The sequence below is a fragment of the Eublepharis macularius genome, chromosome 13, assembly GCF_028583425.1.
Source record: "Eublepharis macularius isolate TG4126 chromosome 13, MPM_Emac_v1.0, whole genome shotgun sequence".
NCBI lineage: Eukaryota > Metazoa > Chordata > Lepidosauria > Squamata > Eublepharidae > Eublepharis > Eublepharis macularius.
In genome coordinates this window covers 46,503,593-46,520,445 of record NC_072802.1, presented here as the reverse complement: position 1 = coordinate 46,520,445, position 16,853 = coordinate 46,503,593, and the positions used below count along the sequence as shown (strand labels likewise).

General features: G+C 43.8%; 1 protein-coding gene across 5 annotated transcripts in view; it reads left to right on the top strand.

The window, feature by feature from the left end:
- Positions 1 to 1,241: 1,241 nt before the first annotated feature.
- LOC129341204 (glutathione hydrolase 1 proenzyme-like) overlaps positions 1,242 to 16,853 on the top strand; it is a 42,035-nt gene continuing 26,423 nt past the window's right edge. The window contains exons 1-7 of one of the 5 annotated variants that reach the window (XM_054996257.1): positions 1,242 to 1,328; positions 3,418 to 3,460; positions 6,271 to 6,343; positions 8,698 to 8,928; positions 13,513 to 13,692; positions 15,219 to 15,346; positions 16,088 to 16,177. In XM_054996257.1, the coding sequence (XP_054852232.1) occupies positions 8,912 to 8,928; positions 13,513 to 13,692; positions 15,219 to 15,346; positions 16,088 to 16,177 (415 nt within the window). In that variant the 5' untranslated portion in view covers positions 1,242 to 1,328; positions 3,418 to 3,460; positions 6,271 to 6,343; positions 8,698 to 8,911. The remainder of the gene's footprint in view (positions 1,329 to 3,417; positions 3,461 to 6,270; positions 6,344 to 8,697; positions 8,929 to 13,512; positions 13,693 to 15,218; positions 15,347 to 16,087; positions 16,178 to 16,853) is intronic. The other 4 variants (XM_054996258.1, XM_054996259.1, XM_054996262.1 and 1 more) reach the window with 4 other exon arrangements.

Here is a 16,853-nt window from a genome sequence, read left to right as displayed (position 1 = left end):
TTCGCAGTCCTGGTGAGGCTAAAACTTACCAGGTAAACAGTATCATGATGACCCATTATCAAAGTTTTGCCCACTGCAGAAGACCCCAGTCAGGCATAAAATCCACATGCACCAAGATGGCTTGGGACACCCCATGGCTGTCCTGAGATGTTCTGGAGAGGACCTTGGTACAGATATTGAAATCCCCATGAGGTAAACCCTGAGATCAAGCAACTCAAGGAACCGGGTAGATGGTACACCAACAGGATTCCTCATCTGTCCAGCATGCACTTGAAACTAGCACCCTGCTTGACATGATAGAACATGACAATTCCCAGTCCCTGACAACTGATTCTAGGCTGGTGTTGCACAGAGAAACCATGGCAGAATTAGAATAGGTGCAGGGCTTTTTTTCAGCTGAAATGCGGTGGAACGGAGTTCTGGAACCTCTTGAAAATGGTCACATGGCTAGTGGCCCCACCCCCTGACCTCCAGACAGAGAGGAGTTTAGATTGCCCTCCGTGCCGCCAAGTGGTGCGGAAGGCAATCTAAACTCCCCTCTGTCTGGAGATCAGGGGGTGGGGCCACCAGCCATGTGACCATTTTCTCCTAGGGCAACCCACTGAGTTCCACCACCTCTTTTCCCAGAAAAAAAGCCCTGGTCAGGTGAGAAATATTTTTCCCTAGGCAGAACTGGCATTCAGCAGTAGCCCGTGAGGAGCTAGTGGTCTATATACTGATGGATCTATCAGGGATTCAAAAGTTGTGATCTACCTGACAACTCTTTTCCTGACCTGGACTGTCCCTGCCTCATCACCAGATCTTCCTCTGCTTAATGGCGTCCATCTTCCCAGACACAAAGTCATACACTCTTCCCAAGGTCCTGCTCCAGTTGTAGGGCTTTCATTTCCAGCCTCTTGGTGGAAAACTTCTCAGCAAGGCTCCTTGATAAATTTGCAGATTTGTGAAGCCAGACTGCCCTTCCATTTCTTCTGTTTTGTAATGGGAGACAGTGCCACAAGACAAAGCAGCAGCCTAACTGTGAACTCTCCATTCTCTCAAAAAAACAGTAATTAGCAATTAAGAAAAGAAAGGAACAAGGAAGTGTACAGACCAGAGAGTGAATCAAGCCGCTTTCTATCACCACCCCAGGTTTCAAGATCTTGTAACCAACATCACTTCTTCCAGATCATTGGCTTTCTCCAGCCCCTCCCATTTATAAAGTTCACCTGCCGTTCAGCCTTTACTAACAGACTAAAATTCCTAACCTAACAGACAAGAACAAGGGTGGGGGGGTGCGATAATCCTCTGTGTATTTCTAGGTGTCTCACAGCTACTACCCCACAAAGGTATGTAAAGGTGCAATATTTTTTTTCTCTGCTTCACGTTGACTGGGATGGGGGCCATTGTGTCCTTCTCTTGAGGAGAACAAGATTTTTTCTGTTTTAAGTAAAAAAAAACTTCTCTTGCTTTTTGATGCCATGCAGATCGTTGTTTTAATGTTGTTATGGTAATTCTAGCTTTGCATGGTTCCTTCGCCAAGAAAGATTTCTTACTATATAAAGATAGTTTCAGGTGGGTGGCTGTGTTGGTCTGTAGTAGAAGAGCAAGATTCGGGTCCTCAGACACCTTAATGACCAACAAGATTTTGAGAGTCAAAGCTCCCTTCATCAGATATAAGGAGCTGGAAAAGGAAGGAGTCCCTATAATCTCAGGCAGAGAGTGGGAGGGATATTGTTAATTAAAGTGTCAGGAAGCTAGCTATAATGCATGTTGCAATTGGCTTGATAGAGCCTGGGTGCGAAGCACAGAAAATTAGCATCTGTAATACAAGAAAAATCCTATGTCCCTGTTCAACCCTGGGGGATCCAGTCTTCCAAATTTGCAAATAAAAGTCAATTTCAGCAATCTCGGGTTGTAATTTTCCTTTGAAGTTTCTCTGCTTGAGAACTGCTACTCTTAGGTCAGTGATGAAATATCCTGACAGATTAAAAAATTCTCCTTTTGGTTTTTGAATCTTGTGAGTTTTGATATCAGATTTATGTCCATTTATTCTTTTGCGATGGAACTGACCTGTTTGTCCAATATAGAGAGCTGAAGGTCATTGGTGACACTTGATGCCATATATAACGTTGGATGATGAACACATGAATGTGCCTGAGATGGTATACAGAGATGTCACAAAGTGGCTTCCACAAGGAGGTTTTGCTCTCTGTTGGTATCCTCGCTATTTAGGTGTCATTTTAGAGTTTTCACACAGCATCATCCTTTCTCCATCTGGCCTCTGCAGTTTTCCCTGCACATTTCTAAACCTGTTTTGCTACAACTGGGGCAAGATGAAAAGAGAAAGTATAATTTGGCTGTGTTCGCACAGTGTAAAGCAACATTGTGTGTCTCCCTGTCCTGCAAAGGTCTTACCCTTAGTAGTTGTTATTGTGCTCCTGTTTTCAAACCATTTTTTGTGAAATGGTACCAAGTGGCCTTTGAATTTTTTCTTAAACTGTGGTTATGTATGCATTATAAGAGGACTATGAAATGTTGCTGAGTGCAACAAAATACCCGTTTGAACTGTTTAAAGAAGTGTTAGTAAATGCTTTTCTGTTTTTATTTTGTCACTGTTGTGCATATGCTGGAGTTCAAAAAGACCAAATACAGAGGTCTAAAAAGTCCATCAAGGCCAAGCTGGAGGGAAGAGAATTAGGACAACTGCACTAATCCAACTGTAAAGTAGTTTTCTTTGTGTGGTCCTTCTTGGACCCCTTTCTGTAGTATGTTTCTATCCTTTTCTCCTACATCATTATTACTAGATCAGGATAATTAAGGATCACCATCCATTGAATTCAGTTGCTTTCTTTTAAAAAAAAACCTTGTGTCTATTTCATGTTTCCTCTTCTCCCCACCCCACCCCCGTTTTTATTTTTTGTTTGTCCCTTTATTTCCCCCGTGTTTTATTTCCCTGTTTTGTGAACTATGCACACAGGTACCTGTAGGGTTTACTGGAAAGTGGGAGGAGACCCTTTGGGATGAGTGGAAAGTACAGGAGGCTCTTAATGGGGCTAATAGGGCTGGTTACAACTTTTCTCTAAAGTTGTTACTGTTTCAAGCACATTTCCAGGGACATAACTTCAGCAGTGGTATGCAGGATCAGGGACAAATCCATACAGCTGGAATACAAGCAGGTGGTTACCCACAATAATAAGCGAGATGCCATCTGCCAGCGTGAAACTGGAGGGAGTGGCACAGAGTGGCCAACATGCTTTGCCTGAAAGGCTATCCTTCCCACTGCAAGAAGAAACAATGGAATTCTTCCGTCCTTAACCCAGAGGACGTATGTTGCTGCTTCACTTCTTCGCTTACAGGTATTCTTCATTTTCAGACAAGGGTTCAGTGCCCTCCAGCTCTTTGCAGTGAATAATTATTGGTCAATTCATTTTCCAGAAACAGATGCTGTGCTTGTTGCTACAGGAGGCAGCTGTTACAGGTATGGCATGCAGGGCCCTTCCCCTTCCCCCTTCCCAGTACCCATTGTCCTCTGGACTGGAATCTTATTCACAGAAGAAGCCTCATTGGTGGTCCCTTGTGACTTTTAGCCTTACCTGCGTACTTTTTCTGCAGCGCCATCAAGTCCCAACCGACTTATGGCAACCCCTCAGGAGGTTTTCAAGACAGCAGATGAGCAGAAGTAGTTTGCCAGTGTCTTCCTTTGCATAGCAACCCTGGTATTCCTTTCTGGTCTCCCATCCAAGTATTAGCCATGGCCAGTGCTGCTTAGCTTTCAAGCTCCGACAAGTTTGGGCTTGTCTAAGCTATTCAGGCTGCTGATATTGTATAGCACAGTGTTAATATGATATGTAGATACAGTGGTATAACAAGTTTATCAATCACCTTCCACTCTTCCCTAATTTTTAAAGCCCTTCTCCTTTTTTTCAGCTGTACAAGCTCTCTCTCCCAATGATGGGTGGTGGAGGGGGGTATTTGGATTCTTTCTCTAGATTGCTTCAATAGTCACACAGGGGAGGTAGGGAACTTACTTACTTACTTACTTACTTACTTGCAGTCCACCTTTCTCATTGAGACCCACATCAAATTACATGGTGTAAGTCAATCTGAACAACAGCAAGGATGTTCAATCAACAAATATAATAGGGTATGGGTTGTCTGATCATAGAATCATGGAGTTGGAAGGGACCTCCAGGATCATCTAGTCCAATCCCCTGCACAATGCAGGAAGTTCACAACTACCCCTCCACACCCCCAGTGACCCCTGCTCCTTGCCCAGAAGATGGCCAAACCTCGTTAGGATCCCTAGCCAACTGGCCAGGGGGAAATTGCTTCCTGACCCAAATGTGGCAATCAGCATTACCCTGGGCATGTAAGAAGGGGCCATGAGAACTAAGCACTGATGGGCCCCTTCCTGCCCTCCCTCTCATGATCTGTCTAGGTTCAGCATTGCTGTCAGATGGCCATCTAGCCTCTGCTTAAAAACCTCCAAAGGAGAGCCCACCACCTCCTGAGGAAGCCTGTTCCACTGAGGGACTGCTCTGACTGTCAGGAAGTTCTTCCTAATGTTTAGCCAAAACCTCTTTTGATTTAATTTCAACCTGTTGGTTCTGATCTGACCTTCTGTGGCAACGGAAAACAATTCCATGCCATCCTCTATATGACAGCCCTTCAAATACTTGAAGATGTATCATATCACCTCAGAGGTCTCCTCTCCAGGCTAAACATAGCAAGCTCCTTCAACATTTCCTCATAGGACTTGGTCCCTAGACCCCTCACCATCTTTGTTGCCCTCCTCTGGATATGTTCCGGCTTGCCTATATCCATCTTTAATTGTGGGGCCCAAAACGGAACACAATACTCTAGGTGAGATCTAACAAGAGTAGAGTGATACCATCACTTTGCACAATTTGGACACTATACTTCTGTTGATACAGCCCAAAATCACATTTGCCTTTTCAGCTACCAAATTACACTACTGACTCATGTTTAGTGTATGGTCTAATAAGAACCCTAGATCCTTTTTGCGCGCACACAACTGCCAAGACAAGTCTCCCTCATCGTATAATTATGCCTTTGATTTTTCTTACCTAAATGCAGAACTTTGCATTTATCTCTGTTGAAATTCATTTTAGCTCAGTTTTCTAGCCTGTCAACATCATCCTGTATCCTCTGTCTTCTGCCATATTTGCTATCCCTCCCAACTTAGTATCATCTGCAAATTTAATAAGCATTCCCTCTATACCTTCATTCAAATCATTTATAAAAATGTTGAAAAGGTCCCAGGACCGATCCTTGAGGCACTCCGCTTTTCACTTGTTACTACCTAACACTTGGATCCTGACAGTAACAGGATCCAAACCACATTTTATATTCCAGCTGCTCCCAAGCATTCCCTGTGCATGTCTTCCCTTCTAGAGCATATAGCCCACAGGACACATCACCAGCATGGTGTAGTGATTAGAGCGTCTGAGAGACGTAGGTTCAAATCTCCACTCTGCCATGGAAGCTCACTTTGGAAGCTAGTCACACTCTCTCAATGTAACCTACTTTACAGGGTTGTTGTAAGGATAAGATGGAGGAGAGGAGAGCAATGTAAGCTGCTTTTGGTCCCTACAGGGGAGAAAGGCCACAGATAAATGAAGTAAATTATTCAATGTTACCACAGCGTTGAAAAGAATCTTGGAAAAACAACCACACACAAAAGAATGTGGTATGTCACAGATGTGCTAGAACCATTTGCCTCAAGATGCTTGTTTTCTATGTTATATTGTTAGCGTGGGGGGGAGCAGTCACAGCCTGGCGACAAATATCATGGCCAATGAAGGATGACCCCCTCCCACACACTTTCTTTTTTAAATATGAAGCCTGATGAAGAGTTCTGCAGAACTGGAAAGGTGTCACAATGTTTGGTGTTATTTTAATTGGTTTTAATAAATAGGATCATGTGCGGAGGTTGGGGTTGGGAAATATAATTTGTGATAAAAAAATAAAAATTTCATTTTTCTGGTGCACCTTTTTTTTTACCTGTGGGGGGAAAATACAGTGACCTAAGCTTTCTATTGAGCACAATGAGATTTTTTTTTAAAGTAGTAAAACGTGCATGTTAGCATAACCTGAACAATGAATAATGTGTGGTTTTCCACAGAATCGATTTTTTATGGTGACTAATATGGGTTTCCAAAAATGTGCTGTAATAATACATCACCAACTATGTCAATTATGTCAATTCTTTTACTTTTAAGAAGCTTAACTTGGGCTACTCTCATACAGCATCACCTCTCTTTCCAGTTTGCGCATTCTGGGGATGAAGAACAATGCGACAGGATCCTTCTGTTAGTCCAGTGAGGGAGTGATAAAGGAGGTATGAATCTAGATCCGCTGATCATGTTTTACCCTGCACTTCTTTGGATCAGGTCTGATTTTAAGTTAAATCTATTTGCCTATCTAACAACAGCTGTAAGTGGGTGAGGAGGACTACTCACAAGTAGATTCATTACTTTTCTGATTGGAACTTGTTTATAAACTGACCTCTCCCCACCATTTCTGCCTTTCTGTTATTAGTTGCTTTTTAGTACAAATGGCTAACAGACAGGACTTTTTTTCAGGGGGAACACGGGGGAACGGAGTTCCAGAACCTCTTTAAAATGGTCACATGGCTGGTGGCCCCGCCCCCTGATCTCCAGACAAAGGGGAGTTTAGATGGCACAGAGGTCAATCTAAACTCCCCTCTGTCTGGAGATCAGGGGGCGGGGCCACCAGCCATGTGACCATTTTCTCCGAGGGCAACCCACTGAGTTCCACCACCTGTTTTCCCAGACAAAAAGTCCTGCTAACAGATGAACATGCCATTGCATGAAGTAAACTCTGACTCACAAAAGTTTATGCTGGAATAAATTTTGTTTGTCTTTAAGGTACCACTGGACTCCTGTTTAATTTTGCTGTGCAGATTAATACAACTGCAGGGCTGGCACAAGGATTTGGGGCAGCCTAGGCTAGAGCACCCAAGCAGCCCTATTCCCCCTCCCCTCATGCTACTGGAAAACAGTTCTTGGTCTCCTCTCCCTCACACAGTGGCAAGAAGCTGTTTGACTTCCTCAGCCCTGCATCAGGCAAGGTGCAATGGAGGTAAAGAAGAAGAGGGTCAGGCCTGCCCTACCCATAGAGGGAGGAAAGGAGGAAGCAGGAGGCACCTCCCAGGGCAGCCCCAGATGCTACAGCCAGGCAGCTAGAGAGCAACAGGATTGGTTAGCATCTCTCCACCGCAGGCACCCTAAGCAATGGCCTAGTGGATGAGCTGACACAGATCGGCTAACATAATAATCCCAAGATATGCAGAACATCCTGCAGCTGAGTTCACCACAGAGTGGTCAAGACAGCAGGGCAGGGTAGGAAGTGGGGGCAGACCAGAGTGACTAAACCCCTGCAAATGAAAACGTTGCTTTAAAGAAAGGTGCCTCTCTGACTTGATGGATGGAGAGATTCTGCATGACTCCCTCTTTCTGTTCTCTGAGGAGAAAGGCCTGCAACAGTTTCTATGTGACTTGTTCATGGGCAAAGAACCACTTTTCCGTGGTAGAATCTGCTGTGGGGAAAAAAAATCTAACGTTTCACACCAGTTCCCTTAAATCTGAACAATGGTATTGATTTATGCAGAGAAGATGCTCTATATTTCTGGATATCAGTAAATTCTCTGGAATACTCTCCTATACAAGAGTCCCATTACACAGAATGGGAGCCACACAATAGCATAGTTGTTTGAATCATTATGTTGTGTGAGGGTGTATAAATTAAAGGCTGAATGGCACACATGCATATTAGAGAGCATTTGAACAGGCAAACAATGTCTATGTAAAGACACAATGAAGTGGCTGATCACTTCCTACTTTCCTGCTTTTTCTGACATCTGGCTGATTGAGGAGCCAGATTTGCCAACAGAGAATGATTAACTCTTTTTCTTTTGACTATTTTGGCAGCTGTGGTCTTGTTTCAGAGATCATCACGAAACCTCACTGGGGAGAGACTGGCCTTACCTGAGGCAAGCTGCTCCACTGAGGATTTATAGCATGAGACAGGGTTTGGAATAAAGAGGTTTTTGTTTCCAAGGTTCCTCTGGGAAGGAAACTGAATGCAGGCAATTGTTCTAAGTGTTGTACTGCCTGATACTGTTCTGCTTGTCATATCCCAGGCCAGATAAACATCTTCCTTTCCTAGAATCTCTTACGATGCACAATTTCAACCTGCTTGCTCATTAGAATTCCACTAGAGTAGCTAGAACACCATGCATACAAAAGGCTTCCTGAGAAGGAAAAGGTGCAGGACTTTGCATTCGGTCTCTTGAAGAAATGCTGCTGATTGGTAAAAGTTGTGTGGCCTGTCCAGAGTGAAGGGTGCCACCAATCTCCCTGTTGCCTCAATACTCTCATGTAACCCACTCTGGGCTTGTACATGGGACCTTTGTGGCAGATTGTTCCCCAAAGCCAGGTCACGGTCTCCCTCTTTGCTGCCAAGTCCACCTCCAGAAGCCCATAGTGGGCAGGGTTACATTTGGCTGTGCAGATACCTGAGGAACCAGTCTGGTTGCTTCTTCAGGTCTGAGACTCTCAGCCAATTAATAAGGCAAGAGTGTGCTGCATCTTCTACGGTCTGTCTCTTTTTACTGCTCACTTGCAAGGAGAAGGTGGCACGCAAGAACAAGTTGTCTGCCATTTCCTGCAGGGCTTGATAAGGAAATAAGAGTGGCTCAACAGGAATGGTATGTGGGAGCCATAGACTTCAGAGGGGCTCTTTTGGTTCCACACCATCTGGAACTGTGGCCTGAAGATCTAATCTGTGTTATCTTTGGGAACAATCCAACCTGGTGAAGTGTGTGTGGAACTGTCCTGTGGATAAATTATCTATCAGCATCAAGAGTTATTGTGAACCTTACAAAATGTTGCCTGTCCATCGGTAAGTGCATTCTTCCAAGAAGCTGTCATTCCAAAACAACTAGAAAGACCTAGTTTACCTTGATGGATCAGGTAAGGTGGAGTAGCAGAATCAGTTGGTAGTAAAATTGACTTACTTCTGATACTAAAGAAGGTGTTGGGCATGGAGAAAGGGAAGAGTGTGTAGATTCTAACTATATGTGAGAGAGGGAGGGAGGCTAGGAAGATCCTGGGTATGAGAGATGTAGGTGTTGTCTCTTTGTAGCCCCTCTTGCCTCGAAGTGGTTATGGAAAAGGTCTCTCTTCAAGAAGATGAAAGCCATCTCTAAGAGAATTCCCATGTAGTATCCGCTGTTCTTCAATGGCAAATATCTGTTAATAGCTATGTACTTATTGGGGAGTAAATGGGATTAAGTATAGTGGGATTTACTTCTGAATAAACATGCCCAGAATCGGACTGTAAAGTGAACAGAGATCAGTTACAAATGCCAGACTCTTCAGCCAGTCAGGTATAAAATCACTTTATAAGAAAATGTTGAGAAGGCATTTGAGTGGACTTCTAAAAATCCTGCCAGAAGTGGTTTTCAAGTTGGGAAGTTCTTCTCATCCTGTATAATTGCAGAAATGCTTTTGCCATGCTCCTGTAGGCCTGCAATAGGACTTGAGAAACATACCCAAGAAAACAGGCTGTACAGATGGCCTTTTGAAGCTGATCTGCCTCTTCTTTTACACTGTACTAATTTTCTAATACTGTCCCATTTTGTTTTTTGCTGGTGCCTTTTAAGATTTGGGTTAATGTGACTATAGATTTCTTTAGGATTTTGCCCCCACCCCACCCCTGCTCTCTAACAGTTAAATATGGGAGGGAATCCAAGCAAACACAAACTGTACTGCAGGCCAAGGTAAGCCTTTGATTCAGATATGATCTTCAGCATGAAAAAAGTGCAGCAATGATTCACTACTGAACACGGGGTATGGGGTGTTGTGTTCTAGTTTGCTTGTTTTGTTTTCTATATATTTCTATATATATTGTTTTCTATATATTTTGGTAAACTGAATTAAGCATAAACTTAAGTCAGGCTCGGAGGGAAATTTAATATGTGAATAAGAGAAGGAACAAGCTGGAACTGACTCCAGGGAAGGTGGACATAATGCTAGTGGGAAATACTGATGCTCTGGAGAGGATTGACACCTATTTGGGATGGAGTAAGATTATTGCTGTCATATCAGAGTGCTGACAGATTCTCTCAGACCCAGTTTGTCTGGCTCTGTTGCTAGGCGCGCCTTCTGCCATCTGCACTCTGTTTGTAAGCTTTCCTCCCTTCTACACTTAGCTAAACTGACTCTTATTTCTGTAACAATTCCAGAGGGGCAGCTGTGTTGGTCGAATGTCAAAAAACAAAAGAGAAGTCCAGGGGCACCTTGTAGACCAACAGTGTTTATTCCAGCATGAGCTTTCATCATCACGCGTCAGAGCTCACTTCCCCAAACGCAATCAGCGGCATAAAATCCTTTCCCTCATTTTTATGCAACAAGTTACCTCCCTCTTCTGTAATTGTCTGTTTAAAAAATGAGGAAGATACTTTTCTTTCATTATATCTGTGGAACTAAGCTCTGACTCTCAAAAGCTCATGCTAGAATAAATAGTCTATAAGGTACCTGTGGACTTCCTTGTTTCTGTATCCACGCATCTGCTGTATTGTAACTGGATAGATGTTTCAACTGATACAAAAAGTAGTACACATGGCTTTTTTTCTGGGAAAAGAGGTGGTGGAACTCAATGGGTTGCCCTCGGAGAAAATGGTCACATGGCTGGTGGCCCCACCCCCTGCTCTCCAGACAGAGGGGAGTTTAGATTGCCCTCCGCAGCGTGGAGGGCAACCTAAACTCCCTTCTGTCTGGAGATCAGGGGGCAGGGCCACCAGCCATGTGACCATTTTCAAGAGGTTCTGGAACTCCGTTCCACCACGTTCCAGCTGAAAAAAGCCCTGGTAGTACACCACATGAATCTGGAGCTCGCATACCTGAAGATTACCTCTCAGGCGCCAGTTTAGCTCACCCCACCCTGCAGGCTCTTTTGCTGAGGAGCTTTAATCCAGCAAGTTTATTCTACAGCAGGGGCCAGGCTTTTTTGGTTGTAGCCCCCACCCTCTCTACAGCCACCCTGAGCCCATCTATGGGGAGGGCGGGGTATAAATAAAATCAAATCAATAAATAAAATAGTCCTCTGAAAGAGGTTTTGAGATGACTGTTGTGCACAGATGATTCTTTTTGTCAAAAGGCTTTCAGTGATTTATTTAGGTTTTTGTCTTATTGCTGAGCCCTGCAATTGTGTGGTGGTTTTGCAGTACACTGATTTGCTTGGTGGCGCCTGGATTTTTATGCTATTTGGATTAATGTGGCAATAACGATTTATTGTTTTTTAACAGTATATTTTGTTGGAAGCCTCCCTGAGCCCCCTTGCAGGAAGGGTGGGGTATAAGTTGAATAAAATAAACTGTTTAGCTGCTGTTATCTGGTGTATAAGCTGTGCTAAATACCCAGGTGAATGTAGGATATTCATTGTTCAGTAAATAGACTTCCCTTATATTCACTTTCAGAGCAACATAATCCACAGGAAAGTAAAACCATCATCTTGTTGCTGATGCTATGCATTGCCACTGAATGTAATTAATAAGCATGTTTAAATTTCATCGTCACTGCTCTTCAAACAGGATAATGGGAATAGACTCGTCCTAACATTGCAGGAAGGCTGTGCAATTGTTCTCCCAAAGGGTATAGGATCAACAAGGGTGGAGCTTTTATCAAATGTTGCTAAATATCCCCTCCAGAATCCCATCTGCAAATTCCACTTTTGAATAGAGTGGATTTTTAATTTCAAATGTCCTGGGGCTGTTTTTTTGTAAAAGACTCAATAAAAGAATTAAAGGTTTGCAAAGGTGAGGATGGAGGAGACGAGATGGCTTCTGGCACAGAGACTTTATCATGATGGGGAGCATATCAGAGCAGCTTCCAATGCAAATTATACATTACACGCTCATATTGTTTAAAGTAATGCTAACTGGGGGAGGTTATGCAGACATTTAACAATGTGTGTAGATACAGTGGGACTGTCAGGGCACCACCCTCAATGACTGCATCTTCAGCCTATGTGTAGGTGCTTCCTGCCACTGGGAATGCTGCAAACAGCCGGGTTCTGTTCATGCTCTTGAACACACAACACACAACACACACACACATCTGCAAACTCCTAGCGAGTTTGCCTATCTGCCCTCAGCTGCTAACTGAGAAATACGCAATTTTCTAGAGACTCAAGGGTGATTGTCACTCCAACTGACCATGCCATTAATGTGCTTGTTGCAGCATAGTCTCTGCATCGAGAGATTTACTTATTTGAAATATATATACATTTATTTCTTGAACATAATTTAAGATGGTGTAAAAATCCTAACAGTGAAACAACCCAATGTGGTAAGCAGCAACTAAGAGCACATCAGTATACACTGCTCTTAACAGGTTCGAGTGAACAAAATAAAGGCTGGCAAATGAAAGAGACTAATAAGGGAACAAGTGAATGTGCAGAGGGAGAGACTTCTGTAATCACAGTACCACCTCAGAGAGGGCCCTGTCTGACGGACGCTCCCACTGATCTCTGAATATAGGGACATCCCCTCGCCCCCCATAGTCTCTAATGAAGATCTTATGAGAAGATTTGTATAGGAAGTGCAGCTCTCTTCATGGGATGGGTACCTAGTGGATAGTGCTCTTGAGGTCACAGGTGATGAACGAAAGAGCTCTCCCCCCCCCCCCCGTGCTAATACATGTGTCCTATTGTGTACTGTTGGACATTCAGTTGTATTGCTACCACAGAGGCTCACTGTTCATCTAACCCTTTGACAAACCCCAGCCACTTGATCCTCTGCTCTGTCCCCCTCTCCAGCAATGCCCTGCCAGCACATGACATTCTTAACTGTGTGTGTTATGTGCCATCAAGTCACCTCTGACCTATGGCGATCCTATGAATGAGAGAGTTCCAAAATGCCCTATCATTAACAGACTTGCTAAGCTCCTGGAGGATGTGGCTTCCTTTATTGAGTCAAGCCATCTTATGTTGGGTCTTCCTCTTTTCCTACTGCCATCCACTTTTCCTAGCATTATTGACTTTTCCAGAGAATCTTGCCTTCAAGATCAAAGTACTCAGTTTTGTCATTTTAGCTTCTAGGGAGAATTCAGGCTTGATTTGATCTAGTACCCACTTATTTGTCTTTTTGGCCATCCATGGTATCCGCAAACCTCTCCTCCAGCATCACGTTTCAAATGAATCAATTTTCTTCCTGTCAGCTTTCTTCACCATCCAACTTAAACATCCATACATAGTAATGGAGAATACCATAGTTTGGATTATCTTGATCTTGGTTCCCGGAGAGGCATCTTTCTCTTTAAAACCCCATGATGAGACTCTTAACTATTCCCTACTAATTTTGTTTTTTAGTTCTGTGTGGGTGTGTACATTTCCCCACTTTCTACAGCGGAAACCATCCAAGTTTGCTTCTGCCTTTACTTAGCCAGTGGCTTTTCTGATTTTTTTTGCTGTGTTTCTCCTCAGAAACATGAAGAAGAAGAATCTGGTGATTGGGATCCTCGTAGTAGTGCTCTTGGTTCTCACTGTTTTCCTTGGCTTTTTCTTTGGGCTGCGCTCTAAGTCTTCCTTTGCACAACAAGATCTGAATGTCTATCAGAGGGCAGCTGTGGCCGCTGATGCAGGCCAGTGCTCCATTGTGGGGAGGTAAGCTAGTCACTTTACTTTCTTAGCAAAACATCAAAGTAAGGAATGCGTTGTATTTTACAGTGGTGATGATGGAGGTTGACAGTGTTCCCAGCATAGAATAAAATCCTTGGAGTCAATTAGCATAGCATGCCAAAGCCAGTGCCTTAGGCTGTTTTCCGTATCCCTGTGTGGTAAGACCCCCTTACATACCACCACCCACCATAAACCTCCTTTCACAGGTTTGGGGACTACACAGGCTATACTGGTTAGATATGCCATCTGTCTAACCTCTAATGATCAGACAGAGAGCCCTGACCCAAATCCACACAAGGGCCCCTCTCTCCTTTTCCAGAGCTCTACCAGACAGATAGCTCTATATTTACTTCCCCTCAGCCAGCCACTGCCCAGGGCTATTGGGGAAAGAGAACTATTTTCCCTTATATATACTGCCACCATTTAGATTAAAATTGGCCCATTTGTTATGACCAGAGTGTTTCAGCTTTGTGTGTGTTTATTTCCCCTCAGCCAACAACTTCAGCCCAGTGAATGGTAAACAGAAACAAGAATAAATTTTATTTACAAGATGTATAAAGTAGGAGTGAGTAATTGGAAACTAAGGTTGCCATTCCCCTGGTGGGGTGGGGGATCCCCTGCTCCCACCCGCTACCCCCCACCACCATTCACCTCACTGCCGGAAGGGGGGAGGTAGGAGAAAAGATGTCCAGGGCGCACTCCCAAAGCAGCGCAACAACATCACTGCTGAGAGTGACATCACTGCCTCTCTCTGGGAATGCTCCCACTCATCACACAAGGCCAATTGGGGCCTCAAACAGGCCAGATTGGGCCCGTTTGGAGTCCAAATTGGCCCAGTGTGAAGCACATGCACACTCCCAGGCCTGCACAAAGAAGGAAAATAACATGAGTGCCCGGTTCCCCTCCTCCTGCTGGGAGAGTGAGGGGATCTGACAAAACACATGGATATATTGTGCTTAACCTGGGACTTGTTAAGAATAGGTTTTAAACAGTCAGCAATATCTCTCTGCTGCCTCTCTGAGCAGCCTCCAAAACCCTTCTCTCTCCAGTAACTCCCTTCAAACTCTGGTTGTCACCTGCCTCACCTCTGAAGGTGGGGACATGGAGAGCAGAACTTGGGAAGAACATCTTAACTAGCAGGCTGGACTTACAGCCCCAACCCATATAGGGCCTTAAAGATACGAACTAGCATTATATTTTACTTGGAAACAGATGGGCAAACAGTGGTGATCTTTCAGCACACCGTTGATTATAATCCCTTGTACCTAGCCCTTGAAAATAGCTTGGTCACCGCATATTGAACCAATTGAAGTTTCCAGATAGTTTTCAAAGGCAGCCTTACATTATGTACTTTACAGTAATCTAATCAGGATGTGTGATCAAAGCATGGATCATCATGTGCTATCATTGTTGGTCTGTTACTACCAAGCTTCAGGGCTGAGCCCTGTCTCCAACAAAGCCCCAGTTACATGGGTTCCTGAAGGTTTAGATGACTGTTTTCTTTTCTGCAGGGATATCCTTCAGAACGGGGGGTCAGCTGTGGATTCCTCCATTGCCGCTTTGCTTTGTATGGGCCTGATGAATCCACACAGCATGGGCATTGGAGGGGGCCTCTTCTTCACTATATACACTGCTGATGGTAAGGATGTGTCTCTTCACAGTGGCAGCATAGTAGCAGCCCTGTGGATTCTGCAAAAAAGGGCCATAGCTGGGTGACTGCAGCTCAGGATTGTGACCCCTGACTGCAATTTGTCCAAACCTGAAAAATAGGTTAATATAGGGAAAATATGGATGTGTGAAAGTTTTCACAAACAAAAGGGTTGGCGCTTTGGCTTCGACATGTTAAAAATAATTGTGTGAGTCAGTTGATCCTAACTATGAGGCATGGGATGACCAACCGTATTCATGACTTGGCTCTTCTTGATCAAGTGGAGCGCAAGTGAATGGCAAGTGAACAGGGAGGAATACACGTGAGTCTGTTCACTTGCCAGGCCAGTGTAATTCGTCACTTGTAGCTTGGCTCTCAGTTACTGAAATGCAGGAATATTGCCTCTGTTGACCTTTTAAAAGCAACATCTGGTTCCAGAAAAGTAGAAGGTGATGGGAACAGTTGACAAGCTAATGCACCTTGGGAGTAATTGTGGGGTGTGGGGTTTTTTTTGTCATGTATGCCTGTATGGAATGCTGACATATCGCTGACATAGTATGCCAATTCTTAGCCTTTCTTTGAAATGCAGAGTAAGCCAAAAACGTCCTCTGTGTGTGTGACTTAAACACACCAAAGTCCTTCTGACTTTGCTCTATCAGTTGTTGCTTAGAATCCACCTTGACAGTGTGCTAGCACTGGGCTGAGAAGATCTCATTCCTATTCTTCCCAAAGGGAAAGTTGAAGTCATTAACGCCAGAGAGGTGGCGCCGAAGAATGCGTCACTGGATATGTTTGGCAACAACACAGCCCTGTCCCAGAAAGGTAAAGTGATGTTTCTAAGATGTAGTTGCCACACACTGATTTGGCAAGTCATTCATCTAAATCCTGAAGATTCCCTAACATTTCACATTCACATATAACTCTCAGCCCTTTGAAATTAGAAATATAGTGATTCCGCACATGTTAGATAATGCACTTTCAATGCACGTTATCAATCGTTTGAGGTGGATTTTTTGTTCCGCATACAAAAAAATCCGTTCCAAATGATCTATAAAGAGGATTGGAAGTGCATTATCCGTCGTGTGCGGAATATATGTACGTCAGCTCAGGATGTGGGAGGTAGTGTGTTGAATCTCACCATACACTAGCAGAAGAATTTTACTTAACAGTGCTCCTTTTCCTCAAGGCAATTGCACAAGAGCTACTTTAAGTTTTTCTTTTTGTTTCCAATCAGTTTTGCTGTATACCAAAATCAAAAGACTATTTGAGACAGTAACTGCAATTCAGTTTAGAAGTGTGATAAGTTTTGATCAAGGAAAGTCACTATTGGGGTTGGGTTGAGGAAATATACCTTGGGCAATGCCTTGCATAAGTGAAAATGCAAGACTAGACACCATCAAGCTGATTTAGAGCAAGGCTACTTGTGATGTTTGTCTTATAACTTCTGCTTGTGTGAGAACACTTGTGCCAGCAGAAATGTTCCATGAGATGCCACCCA